This window comes from Gavialis gangeticus, unplaced genomic scaffold (assembly GCF_001723915.1).
Source record: "Gavialis gangeticus isolate Ggan-Ray unplaced genomic scaffold, GavGan_comp1, whole genome shotgun sequence".
NCBI lineage: Eukaryota > Metazoa > Chordata > Crocodylia > Gavialidae > Gavialis > Gavialis gangeticus.
Window position 1 is genome coordinate 108,895,175 of NW_017729022.1, and position 17,961 is coordinate 108,913,135.

At 43.2% G+C, this 17,961-nt stretch overlaps 1 protein-coding gene across 6 annotated transcripts in view; it reads left to right on the top strand.

The window, feature by feature from the left end:
* ETV6 (ETS variant 6) overlaps positions 1–11,056 on the top strand; it is a 199,593-nt gene extending 188,537 nt beyond the window's left edge. For all 6 annotated transcript variants that reach the window (XM_019515951.1, XM_019515950.1, XM_019515952.1 and 3 more), the window contains 3 exons: positions 3,122–3,264; positions 5,265–5,365; positions 10,215–11,056. In XM_019515951.1, coding sequence (XP_019371496.1) covers positions 3,122–3,264; positions 5,265–5,365; positions 10,215–10,320 — 350 coding nt within the window. In that variant the 3' untranslated portion in view covers positions 10,321–11,056. The remainder of the gene's footprint in view (positions 1–3,121; positions 3,265–5,264; positions 5,366–10,214) is intronic.
* The last annotated feature ends 6,905 nt before the right edge of the window (positions 11,057–17,961 follow it).

Genomic DNA, 17,961 nt, shown 5'->3' on the forward strand with positions numbered 1-17,961 from the left:
CTACATCCATCCAAGTTTATCTTAAACTGGTTTCAGCCATTTTGAAAGTAGTTTATGTGAATTGAACTTCTGTTGTGTTACAGATTTGAACCGGTTTCCAGTCACTTATACTGGTTTTCCTGTAATTTCTGTCCCTAGCCCTGATAAGAGAGAGAGAATCACTTTATCACTACTACATGAGGGGGATCTAATCTCCAGGCTATTGACTACATATAAAATATTTCATTATTTATTGGAGCAAGGCTGTCATGTAGATATTTCCCACTCGCAAAAAACAAGACTAAAGATTTTCTCTCTCTGGCACTACAGCACCTTCCTGCCTAATGGCTAAGGCACACTCCTGAAAGGTGGGAGATGTAGGTTCAGACCTCCCCTGGGCAGTAGTGAAGGAAACTGCACCCACATCTCCTACATTCCCTTAGTGAACGCTCTTAATTATCAGGTTGTTGGAGAAAAAGGAAATAGTGGCACAACTAAAGCTGTTCTGTCTGAGGCCAAGCATGGTTGGTGTTCCCAAAGCAGGCCTACTGGATCAAGCCCTGCATGTGGAACAGGCAAAAGAATGGTTAATTTGTGACTCCTCTTGTGAAAGAGAGTGGTGCCAAGCTACTCAGTCAGTACCATGGGGATTCAGGTACTTCTAGACTTGCCCAGAAGCAAACAGAGAGGTGCTGAAGGGGTTCACTGTGAGAAACATAGATGCCTGTAGGCCTTCAGTGCCTCCAGGACTACATGGCAACTAATGGAGGAGTGTGAAGATCACAAATTTGGATGTAAGTTAATAAAGCTGTAGTCTGGTGCCTAAGTGCTTGTGTGGGTCTAGCCCTTAGCTTGAGTTTCTCATCTTGAGTAAGATTGGGGCAGGAGCATTATGAGGAGAAGATAGTAAGGACTTTGAGGTGTTCATTTATATCAGTAAAAGATTCTAGATAAATACGCTAATTATGAATGCAAAGAGGCCTACACATGACTTTTATCCCGTGCAGGATTGAATTTTGTAGGTCTATGTTGTATGAAACAGAGATGGTTGAAAAACACCAGTTGTTTTGTGTAGGCAAGTAAGGGAACTTTTCAGATTTATTTCCCACTAAAAGTTTCCAGTTGGTCCAAAACTGATATTTTTTAATATTGAAACAAAAGAAAAATTAAAAACCAATGAACAAAAAAATGGGAAAACAAATTCATTGGGAAAAAAATACAAATTTTAATCCAAAAAATACTGTGATGAAAACATTTTAGCGAGCTCCATCTTCCACTTAGGACTCTTTCTTGTTCAAGAAGAACAACACTATGAAAAGTCTCGGTCATTGACAGGGAGGCTTTCAAATACCTTATACTGGACACTGTATTTAGTCAAAAGAGAAGAGCCCCAGGGTGCTGTGGTGTTTAGTTTTCCTAAGTGGAGAGGTTCATGCAATACGTGAAAGTGCATGGTTTTTCTTCCTTTCAGTAGTCCTAAGAGAGATTCAGTGGATACCTTTCTTTTAAAGCTAGTACAGGACTCAGAGATATTCCTTATGTTTATAAAATGGGGAATCAATGTAGAACTCATATAATCTCTAGCTATTTTTAAGCCTACTCATTATGTATTATATTAATTATATACATACACACACCACCATATATATTATCATACCAGTTTTAGCTAATAGCGAAACCAAAACAAACAGGAGAGGAACTGTATGCAGAAGTGAGTGACATATAGCACTGGACCTAGAACAAAGATATCCTGGCTCCTTGTTCTGTGCTTTAATTACTATACAAGGCTGTCCTTCACTGGCTTGCTGGTGAGGAAATGTTATTTGCTGCCTTCACAGTAAAAAGTGACATAAGGCCATGTTGGTGTTCTGGCAGACTGAGCTGCTCTCATGTGGGTATAACATCAACCGACCGACCCCTCTGTGGAATTCTTGATTCCATAATTTCTAGTTGTCTGTTGTTATACTATGCTATACAGACATCACAAGTCAGAAGGAGAAGTAGATCTACCCCTGGCTTCTTTTGTCCCAAGAGACTGCTGTGCAACTGAAAGACACCAAACTAAAACCTAAGTATCTGTCAGACTTTTAATTAGCAGCATAAAGAGCATTTGCCAGAAGGTAATTTTGAATCAGTTGCCCAAATAGAAAGCATTTAACCTCTCAATAGCTTTAAAATAATTACAGTACTTGATTTTTCCCCCAGGGGCTTATATTTGAAAAGCAAATTTAGAAATGGTGAAAATACTAGCTTTATGTATGGATCATTAAAACCATGCTGTGCAAACAAGGTATAGCAAAGCACACATTTTTTACCAGTGGACTCCTCCACTGATACAATGGACTGCCTTGATCAAACTGTCTTGATATTATCAGTTGGGAGCAGTTGTGTTGGTGGATGTCATACAAATACTTGTCCATATGAAACAAGCCTCTTGATTCACATCAGCTGTAACAATTTGCAATCATTAGTGTCCTAAAATGGGTTCAGACCAGTTTGAAAAGATGGTATATCCTGTTACAATTTTTATATCCATCAGTATGAACGATCCAAGTCCTTTTTATTTCAGGTTGCTTTGACTGCTTTGGCAGTGCCTTTCATTGTTTCAAGGCTATTAAAAACAGTGAAAGAGAAGCAATATTTCTTCTGATATTCCAGCCGCATCTGATACCTCCCAAAATGTATCTCATGTAAAACTACTTCATAGATTTCACAGATTTCATAACACATTAGGGCTGGAAGGGACTTTGCAAGATCATCAGGTACAGCCCCCTGCCCAAGGGGCAGGAAGTCAGCAGAGGTCAAATGATCCCAGCAAGATAGGCATCCAAGTGTTTTTTGAAAGTATCCAGAGTAGGTGCTTGCACCATGTCTGGGGGGACTCTATTCCAGGCCCTGGGGACTTAGACAGTAAAGAAGTTTTTCTTTATGTCCAGCCAAAAACAGTTTTCCAGGAGTTTGTAACCACTGGACCTTGTCTTCCCATGGGGAGCCCTGGTGAACAGACGTTCTCCCAGTTCCTGATGCACCCTCCTCATGTACTTATAGGCTGCCACCAAGTCACCCCTGAGCCTATGCTTTTCCAGGCTGAAGAGTCCCATGACTCTACTTGAATGACGTTTTCTTGCCCCTCTTTTCACAGACTGCAGGCTGCTTTGGGATTACGTCTATCAGCTACTTTCTGACAGCCGGTACGAAAACTTCATCCGATGGGAGGACAAGGAGTCCAAAATATTTCGGATAGTGGATCCCAATGGGCTGGCCCGGCTGTGGGGAAACCACAAGGTAAAGAGCAGGAGGCATTTTCTATCTATGAAATGCTGACTTCCATAGCACGCAGAGGTTTCATAGGTTTATTCCACAACATTAGATGGAGAGAATGCAAGAGAGAAAAAATGTTATTGAGAAGTTTAATCTTTCATTCTGTTTACAAAATATTCTAGTCTTCAGCAGCACAAGCCGCAAAAAGCCAGGCATATAAAGAGCCTTTTAGTTTGGTGTAAAGATAGTTAGTTATTAAATGTGTATGCATTGCAGTTTGTAATGATTCTGTTCCCTCAAGTTACCTCACTCCTTCAGGTATGAGCTTAGCAGACACTCAGGTTAGACTGAAGTATAGAGGGTTTCTGGGATGGAACTTTCCAATAAAAACGACAGGCATTTCTATTTTGGGACTCGCCTGGGATTTGAGACAAGTTACCAATTTTCTGTTTCTGAAGGTTATTACTTAACATTTCTCTCTGCATTAATAAGACCTGTTCTTTCACGGTGGGAGAAAATATTGTGCTATGACAAACATCAGTATAACAGACTTCAAAGCTTTCTTGTCTAAGAATGATTTTGCTTGTTTTCAACCTAACACTGCCAAACAGTAGAAGCTGCATTGGCAATGTGGTCATGGTGAAGTGCTGTATTTCTGTTACGTGGACTGTGATTGAAGAAAAGGTCAAGATCTAAAAAAAATTAGAAATAACTTTTGGGGGCCTCAGTTTTAGAATGATACATCTTGGGACACCTAGGAAGTGTTGAACACCCACATACTTTGTGTGAGCTTTACACAGTGCTTTGTTGCTGGTATGCCCTAGAAGTGATGATAGATAACCCATGCCAGGCCTGGAACAGGCAAACCCTATAAGGGTGAAGTTACACGTTACACTTTGACCACGCTAAGGACACTTCAAATGCAAGCATCTACATGTTAAAGCTCATTAACTTGTGCTAAGTGCCCTTTGAGCATCTCAGAGTTACGCCACTTCAGGTGAGGGTTAATTCTGGGCCATGCTACCTAGGTCATGTTAGGGTAACTTCTTTCTGTTTCATGGAGATAAAATAATTTTACAGCACTCCAGCATCCAAGGATGCACTGCTCCAAGACCCCCACACCACCCAGAATGGGATAGAGCCCAGGTGTCCTGATTCCTAGACAAACCCCTGCTTACCAGCCCTCTAGTGATAAGTCAAAGCTGTGCAGCAAAGAAATGGTATTAACTCTTAACATGCGACTACTCACAGGATGTTCTAACTTTAACAACACTTAAAACTTCACAGATTTAGTATGGTCTAAATGCAGAACTTCCCCCTAAAAAGCTTCCCACACACAACTCTGCTTGTGCACCATGTTTCTGCCTGGTGGCACCTGCTACTACAGATCATCACATCAGCCCACTTCTGCTAACACCTTGTCTCCTCTCCTGAGCTGAGATTTCCAATGTGGTAAATTGTGTGGGCAGTTTCATAATGTAAACAGATAAACATTTTAATGGAGTTAGCTTGATTTACACCAGCCTAAGTGAGAAGAGAAACAGTATCTCCCTGTCCAAAGAGTTCCATAAACATTAACTTGTTAATGGAAAAGAATCCCAGAGGAGCTCTGCACTTAACAGGAAAGATGCTGACAAATGCAGTCTATTAGCTATTGTCCATACACCGTCAAGGCTGTTCTTTAGAAAGATGCCTACCACACTCCTGCTGAGTTGAGCAAGAACTTCCTTCAGTTTGAAGTTATTTCTTCAGTTGACAGAACCTTTTCTTGTGTATGGTCCAGCATGACCTTTAAAATCTTACCCTCAGTGTTTTTGAAGTAACCTGCATTCAGATTGCTCCATAGAAAGACTAAACCAGAAAAGTTTGTCATGAAAGCTATAGGGGAAGGATGGATCTACCAATTGCTTCGTGAGCTAGGGTAGTTTCCTCAGCTAGCTGTGATATAAAGCTCCAAGAAGAGCTAAAGAAATGAAGAATTTAATTGCCTTATGTTGCTCTCCTTTTTATTTTGGGACAAACAGAACAGAACAAATATGACCTATGAGAAAATGTCCAGAGCCCTACGCCACTACTACAAACTAAATATTATCCGGAAGGAGCCAGGACAAAGGCTTTTGTTCAGGTAATTCTCTCTCTTTCCTCTTTGCTCTGCCCTTTCTTTAGGTGATTTCTCTTTGAGAAAGGCATGATGAACATGATGATGCTGCACTGTTAGTAGCGTAATACTGTGGACCATGGCCTTTGAAACCACTTCGTGCTAGCCTGCCAGGGGACTGTACCAATTTACCAGATTAAAGACCTGATTCAGTACCCACTGGGTTCAGTGGGAGCCTTTCTCTTGACTCTTGATCTGGCTTTACAGCCTCATCTGGGCACCTCCCACTTGGTGTCAAGGTCAGAGCCAGAGAGCAAGTCTTAATCTAAACCAAAGTCTCATGAGCTCATTGTACTGGTGCTCAACTCAGCATTATGATTGCTCAACTGAGTTTGGGCATTTCCAGAGCTGTCATGGGTTAAAACAAGTACTACTGAATGAGAGGTATGCAGTGCCAGTGTCTGGTCTAAAGAATGCCAAGCAGACATAGACGTAGGTTGTATGTGTGTGTAACATGTCAGTACTGAAGCAGAGCTCTATATCTGTTCAGGCCTGATCCTTACTGGATTTGGACAACCTGAATACAACCCAGGGTCTGATCCAAGCAACACTGAACTCATTGGAGGTTTTTTCCTTTGACTTCGGTAGGTTTCAGTTCAGCTAACAGCAACAGGAAGGGTATTAACATGAAGACAGCAATTTGTGTTTGATTTTTTTTGCATGTTAATAATGAGAACCACTCAAAGCATACACTCAAAACATTTTTAATAAAAAATGATATTTTAATTGAAATGTTTTATTTAAGGCAATCTTTTCTATGAAAGAAAGAAACAGGGTATAAGAGGATAAAACTAGCAGAAAATAATATTTCAGATTTTTTGGAAATGTGAGGGAAAAACAAGCTTTTGGCAACATTTTCAATTAAAAAAAGGTTTCTCCCTCCAGTTCTATTGCTTTCTATAGTGAAAAAGATGACCAGCTATATTAAATCAACCCATTAATGGTCCTTTCTGGGCTGTTTCTCACCAGTAAAAAATAATAGAAATGTGACATTATAAATAACATGATGGCAATTGTCTTCTGAAAATCTCCATGCAGAGCTTTTAGTAAGATGGAGACGGAGAGAGATCTATATATCAGAGTGGCTGAATGTTTTTCTGCAACAAGAGAGGTCATTGCTAATGTCTGACACCATTTAATTCATCACCATTTATTATTTTATATATTTATATTTATAAATGCTCTAAAGGAAGTCTGATGCAGATGCTGTAGGTGCCCTTGACATAACTTTAAAAATACATCTGAAATAATACAGTAAGTGTAGTGATATGTTTCATTGCATCCTGTTTCACATGCGTTTAGAAAGGGAATGGACACAGGGCAGAGGAGACCCAAGATCATACTCTGCTTTGACCTAACCCCTACAAAATATCATTAAAGTCAGTAAGCCAGACATGGCATGAAAGTCAGGGCAGGAGCTGACCTACAGATTTAGTATGTTTTCATTTTAAATGTATGGCCTGAGTCACCACTGTTGTTATACCCTTCTGCCTCTGCTCACACAGAGTTACTTTAGCACAGTGCTTCTCAGCCTTTTTAGACTCAAGGCATCTCTCCATAGCTTTTTTGAATTTAGTGGCACCCTCTGTGGATACAGACAGACAGAGTCCCTACTTTTCCAAGCACAAGGGAAAATAAGCCCTTTCTGCCCCCAACCTTTGCCTTGATTCATGAAGCCCAAGAGTCCTCCAGTTGAAAATCACTGTTCTAGGAGCTCTGCTTTTTGCAGGGTTGAGCTGAGACATTTTAAAAGTACCAATTTTCCAGAAGTGCTGAGCTTCTGCTTCATGGAGATCCGAGCCCCTATCTGCGAGTGGGGATGGTTGGCCTAAATCACTGGAGACAAGGGGCAGACTGCCTTGCCTCCCTGACCTAGGTATGCTCTCTCAATCTCTCCTTCCCCCACCTCCCTCCCCCCAGCCCACACCAGCACCAGTCTTTAGCTGCATTTCTGACACTAGAAAAAGAGGATCACCAGATAGGGGTATGGATGCGGTAGGAGGTTTTCTGGAGCTGCCCTCTGCTCTAGATGCTCCTGTCCCTCAGGAGCCCTCAGTCCCTTCATGGGCTTGAATTAACAAAAGGGGATGCTGCCTTTCAGCAGGGTCTGCAGCCATTCTGTAGATCCTGCTTGGTGCTGGCCAGGGTAGCACCATTTGGTATTAAACCATTCCCCAATCCCACTAGAAAGAAGGCTCCCCAGATTGCCAGTGGACTCCAGCTTCCCCTGCAAGGACACTCTTCTCCAGCTGTCTGCTCTCCTGTATGCCTGGCTCCCAAAAGCCAGTCAGGCCAGGGAGCAGCTGCAGGGGAGCCTGACCACTGCCCCTTGGAACTGGTGCACCCCGTTTCTCCCACTGAAGCAGGCATGTTTGGGCGCAGCAGGTCCGGGCAAGTTCCAGGAAGCTACACTGCCTAGTCTATCAGTGCTGCTTAGCGTGAGGATAGGTTAAGCCAGCAGAGAGGCACATGGACCCTGTAGGGCACAACCTCCTAGGCCAGCCCATGCCCCCTTCCCCCAGGCACTTTTCCTGGAAACAGAGGTGCCCAGGAAGGGTCTGTCTGCCCTGCATGCCTCTGTTGGAGGGAGATGCCGTGTGGGGTTGGACTGGGAAGGGCTGTAGCAGGACCAGGGGTTCCTGTCTGCTTTAGGTTTAGCAGGGAACACTAATGCAGGCAGAGCCTTTCCCAGTCACACTGTGGCACCCCTTAAAGGGTCTCTAAATACCCCAGGTGAGAACAACTGCTTTAACATAAAACAGGAGTCACACAAGGGTGACAAAACACTGCTTTATTTCTGGTGCTTATGTGTGTGTGATTTCCAAAATTAGAAGGGATGGCAAATGCTCAGAAGAGCCCCAGGCTTTGCCATGCATTTGCTGACAGACTTAAGATTTTTTTCAGGCTCCATCATAAAAGGCCTGCATGTTACAATCTCATGGGAGGAGGTGCTGTCAGATTTTTCCTATTAACTTCAGTGGGGATGTTTGGAGGGTCACGGGTTTTGACAATGATTCCACTCATCAGCTTTGTTTTCACTAGGTGAAGATCCTGGCTGTACATTCAGACTAAAATAAAAGTAGTCCTTCTGATTTACTAATTACAACCTGCTGTTTTCCCCACTTTTGAGGGACTTTGATAAGGTGGAAACTATTCTAATGCATTTGGGATACCTAAACATCCCACATACTTCATCCTAGTTTTTCTAACATGAAAGTGATGCATGTTTCAAGTAGCATTTCCTCCTTCCTGTGACCCACTTTCTCGTCTCACGAATTCAGCACAGAAGGCAAAATCAGAGCTTTAAAACCCTGTTTGTGTACAAAGGTGGTGGCATAAACCCAAAGGATATATGGAAATGAGCAGAGGCAGGGATTAAAAGATTACCATGTGTCCTTTCCCACTTCCTGCATTTGCCCAGCCCCCACAATGTGTCTTTCTTCCCAGCCCCCGACACACCCATTGGTGTAGGAGAAGGGTGGGGTAAGAGGCTGGAGCTCTCAAGATTCCCTGCCCTAATCACTGGCTTCTGCTACTGAAAACCTGACGGCAAGTCAAGCTCAGAGACAACGTTCACTCTGATGCACTGCTGTAATCCAATGAGGGAAGACAAAAACTGAGGCCACAGCTGCCAGTTTTGGCCTTCAAATACAGAGCAGAGCAGAAGTGGAGCTGGAAGGCACCACTTTGCACATTTGACTTCTCCTCTTCCTTCTGTCACATGGACACATCTTCCCCTGTACAGAGAGAGAGCCATCAGCAGTAATATTGAGAGGTGGGACCTGCCACTTCCTTCCCTGAGAGTCCTGCTAGACATGCCTCTGCTCAGAAGCTTCCTGCGAGGGCAGGGCTCCCCCAGGCAGGAGAAAAGGAAGTACAAGAGGCACGGAAAAGCCAGGTAGTGCATTTACACGTCTGGTCCTGCTAAATTGGCAGCGATGTAATCATTTCCTTGACAAGGAGCTTTGCTGTTCTCATTGACCCAGAATAAGGATGTCACTCTTGGTTATGGTAGAGGATGTCCTGAGAGAGAGAGAGCTCATATCTAGTAAAGACTTGTAGTTAATAGTGTTATCCTTTCAAACCTAAGTGGTTAGCCAAAATTTTGAAGTCTTGCAGATTTTTCCGGTTAAAAAAAACTGATTCTAGAGTCAGGTGTTTCTCTAATGAAGTCCCCATGTTTACAAAGGATTTAAGACCCCAGGACTGTCTTTGCTCGCAGTTCTAAACCATTTTCCAGTCAATGCTGAACTCAAAAATGCTCACTCAGGTTCTCTCAGGATCACCTATTAGGGCTTGTTCTGCTTGGGTCCTTGGGTTTTTCTGTCTCTGCTTTGCTGATGTTTTCTTCTCTCTCTTGCAGACCTAGAATCCTTCACAAAGCAATAGCCAGCAGAAACCCTCCAGCTACATTTGCTTTGTGTGAGCCTATGTTTTAGGTGACGACGTGTGGCCATGTTTGAAATGGAGGGCCCTGGCATTTCAGCTGTCTGGCTCCACAAAGGAGCACTTTATTCTCTATAAATGTTTGCTCTCTTTTTCATGTGTGGATACTTATGTAAACAAATGCTGCTTTAATTGTATTCTGGGACAGGCTGTCAATACTTGGAGATGTGGGGAAGGACCATAGGTGGTAGAAAGTACAAATGGGGAAGAGCAGAGAGTCACTTAGCAAGTTGCAGAGAATAGAAATGTGCAGATAGTATTGCAGTAGGGGGGCAAGCCAAGGAGCCCTGAAGGTTCAGAGACTTGGTGAGAGACAAGTCCAAGGAGCCAGGGTCATTATATAACTCATGTATCACTTTCTGTTTTGAAGGTTCATGAAGACCCCAGATGAGATTATGAGTGGCCGAACAGACCGCCTTGAGCACCTTGAGTCCCAGGAATTGGATGAACAAATGTACCAAGAAGATGAGTGTTGAAGAGACAAGTGCACTGCCTCACTGGGTTTATGGGAGAAACATCTGCCTCAACAGCTAGGGTAGTTTGTGGGGGGAAGAAACAATACAGGAGCAGAACATGGGGTCAGTGCTTAACTTGAAGACCATGCAGGACCCAAGGCACCTTAATAAAACAAACAAACTGGTGGAAGTGGTGCTGGCAGGAAGGTGGAAGAAAGAGAGCCTGGACTCATGCACTACTTCATCATCCCTATGGAGTCTCCCCTGAGTTGTTTTTAATTTTTCTTTCCTTGGCTTGTTTGTTTCAGTTTTTTGGGGGGGCGTTTCTTGTTGGGTTTTTTTTCCCCAATAAACCCAGTTTCACTTTTCTTAACTCATATAGGACAAGTTGTGAGATTTTGCTTCTTCAGAAGGCTTTCCTATGGAAATAGTGCGCTATTGTTCTTTTCTCTGCAAGTCTCATGACCATAACATGGCCTAAAAACATTGGTGGCAGTGTCATGAAAGAGATCACCTGATGGTTCCATGTGCTGGGATTACATTTGCTCACGCTGCCACTGGGGAAGGTCTTGAGCTACCAAGAGAATTTGGAATACATATCTGTTAAATGAAGGGGAGTCATCTTTCACTGTCAATCTGAGACATTTTACCAGCATACTATGGGCTGGTATCTTGAGTCCTGCAAGTAGCTATTCACTGCTAGCCTAGCCCATGGACCAAATCCAATCACCTAAGTGCTCCAGGAAAGAAGAAGAAATAAGACCAAGGCCTGACAAAATGCAATAGACTGATGCTGACTTTTGCTCTCCCTCCCTCTAGCAAAACAGTAGAATTGAAATGACACAAATAATGTGGAATCTTTATTCAGTCTTCTTTCAAAAAGCCAGATTTGAAGTACTCATTATGACAAAAGGGAGGTTTGTTTTACACACCAGTTAGCAGTTTGGGAGTTTGTGGCGAAGGGTTGTTCTTTCCATCTTAGTAGGAGAGAGAAGGGACCCCACATAGTTGCTTGTAATACTCAGAAACCTCTGCAGAATTGTCCTGCACGGCTGGAGAGAAAAGTGAAAATAATACAGACCATATAGCTACACTGGTATCTTATAAATTGGTTTTTTTGTTGGGTTTTTTTGGTTTTTTGGTTTTTTTGATGCGTCCAATTTCCTAGCCCCTTCTAATGACAGCTCTGCCAGGAAGTGATCACTTTTCAGCTTACCTGTTTTTAACACAGTTTTCTTCTTATAAACAATCTCGCTGCATTCTTGCCTTTTAATTTTAAATACTCATTTTTTTAGCCCCAGTTTGATTTCCAGCATTTAGGGCAGGGGTTTACAATGTTTTTGGCCAGAGTGCCAAAAACACCTCAACCTCGACCCATGCCTTGACTTGGTGTGCCAGAGGCAGAAGGAGGGGAGCTGCAAAGGGTCCTATCCTTGTTGATGGTGGTGGGTGCACACATGCCTCCAGGCGCACAGCAGTGAAGGGGCCAGGGTGCGCTGCCTCAGCCCCTTCCCCCCTGTGCACTTTGAGGCATGCATATACCCACCACTGCCAGGGAGCTGGTGCTGGGTCTCCGGACCCCAGTGCAACTGTTTGCAGCCTGCCTGCCACCTGCTGCTGCCCAGAGTCCAGGCCAGCTGTGGCCGGTAGCCAGGAGGCTGTAGACAGCTGGCTGTGCCGGGCTGTGAAGCCCCAGCAGGCTCCATGGTGGTGGTTACATGTGCAGTTAGAGACGCACAGCCAGGAGGGGCCTGGGGCAGCGTAACCCTGACTCTTCTCCTGCCATCTGCCCCAAAGCACTTGTGTAGCTGCTGCTGCCACAGAGGCTAACTGGGGCTCTGGAGCCTGGCTGGACCCTGGTATAGCTGTTTGCAACCTGCCAGCTGCTTGCCACAGCTGGCCCGGGATCTGGGCAGCACCAACAGGCACCTGGGAAGCTGTAAACAGCTGCATTGGGGTCCGATTGTGGCTGCATGTGCAAGCAAAAGGCTGAAGTTGCATTTCCCCTGGCCCCTTTCTGACCATGTGCCACAAAGCGAATGTGCAGCCACTGCCACTACAGAGCTCTGCTGGGGCTACGGAGCCTGGTGTATCTGTTTGCAGACTCTGGCATCCCTGCTACATCCAGTCCAGGCTTTGGGCAGCTGCTGCCTACCATGGAGTACAGGCTGCTCGCAGCAGTGCTTGTAGCCTCCCCGCCACCTGCTGCAAGCAGCCTGGGCTCCATGGCTGGCAGCAGCTGCCCAGAGTCCAGGCTGGCTGTGGTGTGGTAAGTAAAATGGCCTCATGTGCCATGCTTTGGCACATGTGCTGGGGGTTGCTGACCCCTGATTTAGGGTAAGGTGTGCATTGGATGGAGCAGTCAGCTTTGCCTAGGCTGGAGGCAGGAGGTTCAGTAGAAGCATTGATCCTTCCATCTGTGTGGGCTGTCTGAGATGGAAGAAACTATTTGCCTTTGCAGTGTTACACATCAACATGACATTGAAGGTTTCAGAAGACATGGTGTCCCCTTTAAAGTGAAGGAAATTGAAGCAGTCAAATGTGTATTTGATTTGGGAGAAAATGCATGTGATTTTTCAACATGGAGATTGGAGTTTCTCTGTAGGTATCTTGTGATGTCCAAAGGAAAGAAAGCCTTTCTGTCTTTATTAGCACAACCTCTTCTATGGGTTCATACAAGTTAGAAATGGATTTAATAACCACCTTGATTTCTTCCATCTAACCAAAAAGCCTAAAAGGGTCAGGGGAAGGTGAGGTATCATTTATTAAACCCATACAACGCTTAGTCTATGCCAAATACTTAACAGGAATGTTAATTTATCCAGAAAACCTCCCATTTGGTTACCAGTGGTACCCTGTACTCTTAAATAAACTAAATCCAATTTCACTGTAAGGTGCATTGAGTCACTTACTGTAGGGCAAACGGGGTTCATTAAGGACACAGCCACATGTTATGGAATGAGGACAGCAGCCCCTTCACAGTTGGCTTCAGATGAAACCAGACAGGCAATACATCTATCCCTCAGCTTTTTCCAGCCACCTAATGAATCAGCCTTCCATACTCTTAGATAATGTGCTTACCAAATAACTACATATTGTTTTGTTGTTTTTCCAAATGTTGCTGCATCAAAGAACAGCAGGAGCATCTGTCTGCAGAAGAGATGATCATCCCTTTCCCATCCATGTTGTATATCTGAAAACCTTTTGGGGCACCAGAAAAAAAAGTGAAAATGGGAGGTACTGAGGGATTTTCGCCTTGTGGTGACAAATCCAACTCTGAAGGGAGGTGGGGGAGTGGGGAGAGAGATTTTGTTGGTTTTAGTTAATTTTGGTAATCTAGCTTCCCATCAACCTGCTTAAGGGGCACACATGGCAGCCCTTTCTCAGGGACGTATATTTAGATTGAACGGGCAGTCTGGCTATAGCCATAGCACAGAGATCTGATGACCGCTGACCAAGAAAGCCCAAGACAAAATTTATGGAGCGAATGCAAATAAGAGGAAGTAAAAACATCAAAAACCTTTATGGCTAAATAGAGATCTTTACTGTTTTCCTGTATTTCTTTCAATTTTAAGGTGTCAGAAAGGAAAAGTTTATGCTGGGAGCTGTGCAGATTCTCTAGTGCACTGGCCATGACCAATACATGAATAGTTTTTAATTTTTGCTGCTCCTGCTATTGTTATGACACAGTGGAGGAACAAGGAAAGGAACTTGAGTATCTAAAGTCTTTGCTAAACCATAGATTTTGAACCTTGCCTGTATTTGATTGCTATAAACCTAAGAAATTTGTCAGGTCTCCAATTTGTCCTCAATTCCTTGCTGTTTGTATTGGCAAACAAAGTGAAGTGTCATTACAGAGTGAAAGACAAAAGAAAAGGGGATCTGAATTGCCACACATTTGTTCCAGAGTATGAAATGTCATGGAGAATTTGGATATTTCTTTAGCTGAAAAAACTAAGAGAAGACTCCAGGCCAAAATTGCCAAATAATCAAGGATTACAAGTTTCCTTTTTGGTTTTGTGCAACTTTGGGAATTACTTTCCAACACAGCACTACAGGCATCTTGAGATATCTTCTGTGTCTTTAATGAACAATAGCTTTCTATGCCCCTATACAGATACAACAATAACAAAAAACTTAAATAGTCTCTGGCCTCAAAGTCGGTCCTTAATATGGTGAATTTTTCAGCTAAGTACCAGTACTGTCATCAAGTTGCAGTCAAATCACAGTGGCTCAGGGAGGGGGCATAGTAACAAGAAATGCAGTGCATGATGAAGCAGCTGGTCAGATCACAAGGACTTGCAGTATCTTGAGGGCCTTGCTCAAGTTCAGTTGCCTTTGGGATTTGGGAGGCAACCTTACAAGCCTTGTATAATACACTTCTCTAACAGCTGCGAGAGAGAGAGAGAGAGAGATTCCTTTTCATCTCACATCTGACACATGGTGTGCGGACAGGACACCAAAATGACCAACCTGTTGGGAAAGGGAGGTATGCCTGTCAAAAATAATTTTGCCTTTTCCACCTCCTCAGCCTTCAATTCACAATGCAGAATTTGCCAGCTGTCAAACAGCCAAACTGTCTGTCTCCTCCAAGGGGAATCAGAATAGAGTGAAAGGTTCTGAGGAACAGTTACTTTTGCCGCTGGTAAGGGGGCATTCAAATTTGGCATTTAGATGGGGCTCTCCTAACCATCAGCAATCCAACCTGAATAAGCCACTGTGTGCATATGGAAAGGGATCTGGGCTACTGTGGCAGGACAGATGGCCGTTCCATGGCTGATAAGGCAACCGTCTCCCAATTAAAGTCTCCAAGCTTTTGAGGACTGTCGCTTCAGAAGAACACTATTGGGGCCACCTGCATAAACACTAAGCAATGGCAAGTTCCCCTAATATCACATAAATGCTGAGTGTGCATTCTTCATGATTTCTTTTTAGTATATGACTGCAACGAAGGGCAAATCCAGAATGCATTTTTTTGGATTTTTTTTTAAAGATAAATTCTAGTCTGTTTTTATTAATGATGGCTTTTTTTAAGGTGTGGGGTAAAGGGACTGAATTGAATGAATGTAACAAAACAAACAAAAAAGCCTATTCTCAGGGCCAGTGAGTTGCAAATAATTTTTAAAATGCCTGTAATTACATCATCTCAATAAAAAAGTTTTTAATATAAAAAAAGGGAATGTGAAGTATCTGTTGGTGATTCATTGTGAGATGCAAATTTACGGTGATGGGATACCTAAATGTTACAACTGCTTTTCCTCCAAGTGAATACATAAAAGGCATTTTCAGTCATGAAAATAAACCAGCAGCCTTGCCATAGCCAAACCAATGTGGGCAAAATTTGGTTCTCCAAGGCATCTCTTATTTTGAAATGTTAAACCAACCTCTTGGAACATTCTTTTTTTTTTTGCCTTCCTAAATCACCAATCCCACCCTTGCTTCTTTGTGGATCACAGCACATGGCTGACACTCTGACTCTGTAATACAAGCTGTTTGGAGACATGTTAAAGAAACACAACGAAGCAATGGGAGGAACTTTAATTGAAGTGTCTTTTTCTATCTAATATTTTGATTCTCCTCCAAAAAAAAAAAACATCTGTTCGACAGCTCCTGGAGTTCCTTCAAGTCCATGAAAAACAATACTCAGCATGTTAAGACCCATGTACTTCTGCCCCTTTACCAGGTAGGTAAACCACTGGGAAGTTAAAGGTTGGAGAGCAGTATGTCTCATTCTGCAGCTCTCCTGAATGAGGACCAAGGAGATGTGGATTCTGTTAGGGTAAATATCTACATACACCATTCATACACCATTCATCTGTTATTTCTAAATATGGCATATGACAAATTTCTAAAATAATGAACACACACAAAGCAAATCAACCTTGGAAGCTGGGAATTGCTCACAAGGGGAATTCTCTACCTTGCTCCACGTTTCTGCCTAGGCACTGATTTCCTCGGTTTAAGCCAGCAGAACAAATTTAATCTTCACATTAACACAACCTTTGGTCTGTTGTTGGAAGGCAGTTGGAACAATGGCACAAGCAGCAATTTGAGGATTACAATTAAGTATTTGGAATAGGAAGGGCACTTTTCAGTGTTTCTGGCTCATACTAAAGGCCATATAAAGCCCAGAATAACAGCTCCACATCTTACTTTGTGCACATACTTTTAAACACCTCAGCACAGAAAAACAAACCATGTACACTCACTGACATCTGTTTGTCCTCTTACTTAACTGCTGCCTAAAGGTAGCAGAATGAGAGCTTGGGAAGACTGTTTCCAGGACAAGACCAGAAAAAGCTGTGCAAAGTCTCTCTTTGCCCTGCACAATCTGACCTGAAGCTTGAGAGGGGAGTTTAGGACAATTTTTCATGTAGTTCTGATTTTTTTTTGTTTGGCTTGCTTCAAGCTGAGACTCAACATACAACTGTCACCTTACAAGGAAGTGTGTTTTGCTTAGAGGTTTAAATTGATTCAGGCAATTTCAATATGAGCTGTAAACTGAAACCACTTCTCTGCAACCCAGAAAAAAAAAAATCACTTAATGTGTGATTGCAGCAGAAAGGAAACAAATGGTTTTTTTTTTTTTTTTACAGGTATACAGAAGCCACAGAATGAGAGCAGTATTACTGTCTTTTTCAGTAAATGACTTCTCCAATGCAAAGTCTATGCTTGTGTGGACAGGTACAGTCCCGCAGGACTAGCACACCACATGGATCTACTATTGCATGCCTTTCCTGTCCTGCAGCTCTTGCAGTGGTGGATTGCCACGCATCTACCACTGTACCCAAAGTCTGTGATGTATCACCATGTGCCAGTTCAAGTTTATCTCCCCATTTCAGTTGTGCCTGTTCACGTCAAGCCTGGGGATCAGCACCCCGCCCCAATAATAGATTACAACTGCACTGGTGTACAAACTGGAAACCATGCTGCATTATGCCAAATGGCCGAGGGGTGTGGGGGGTATGAGGACAGTGGCAGCAGTGGTTATGCTACAAACAAATACTTAACACTAATGGTAGGATTAAACCATCAGATGCCCTTTTTTGCTTTCAGTTGAATAGGTCTGACCAGATCATCTCGTAACCTAGTGGCTGAACTCTCAAGGGAACTGTGGTGGGATGGACACCATAAGCCATTAAATTCTAACCAAAATGGTCTCCCTTATAGTTGATAAAGTGAACTGGTGCAGAAGGTTCAACTACTCGACTACCAGAGGTATTTAATTGATGTTTATGTGATATCTCTATACCTTGTTTTATTGTATTGGTCTTATTGTACCTCAGTGTTGTAACTGTACTATGCAGGACAACAATGCACAATGATGAAGAGCCAGAAATGGTAAGTATATTTCAAGTCAAAGGAAAGAGCAGCCCATGTACCCTCACCACCACCTGTAGGCTCAGCATGGAGGAGGGTGTGAGGAAGGAGGTAAAGAAGCCTGATGACAGTATGTTTCAGTGATTCCCCATCTCTGGGATATGAGACCATAGGGATCCAGGAAAGGTTTAGAGCAGCCCTAGAGGACCATGAGTGGTAGGGGAAGGAACAGAAAGGTGCCACAAACCCACCTTTGCCCATTCTCATGCAAGTGAATGGTCAACTGAAAGCATTTTATTGCATGGCAGAGTATGATTAGTGACACTGTGGGAAGTTTATTTT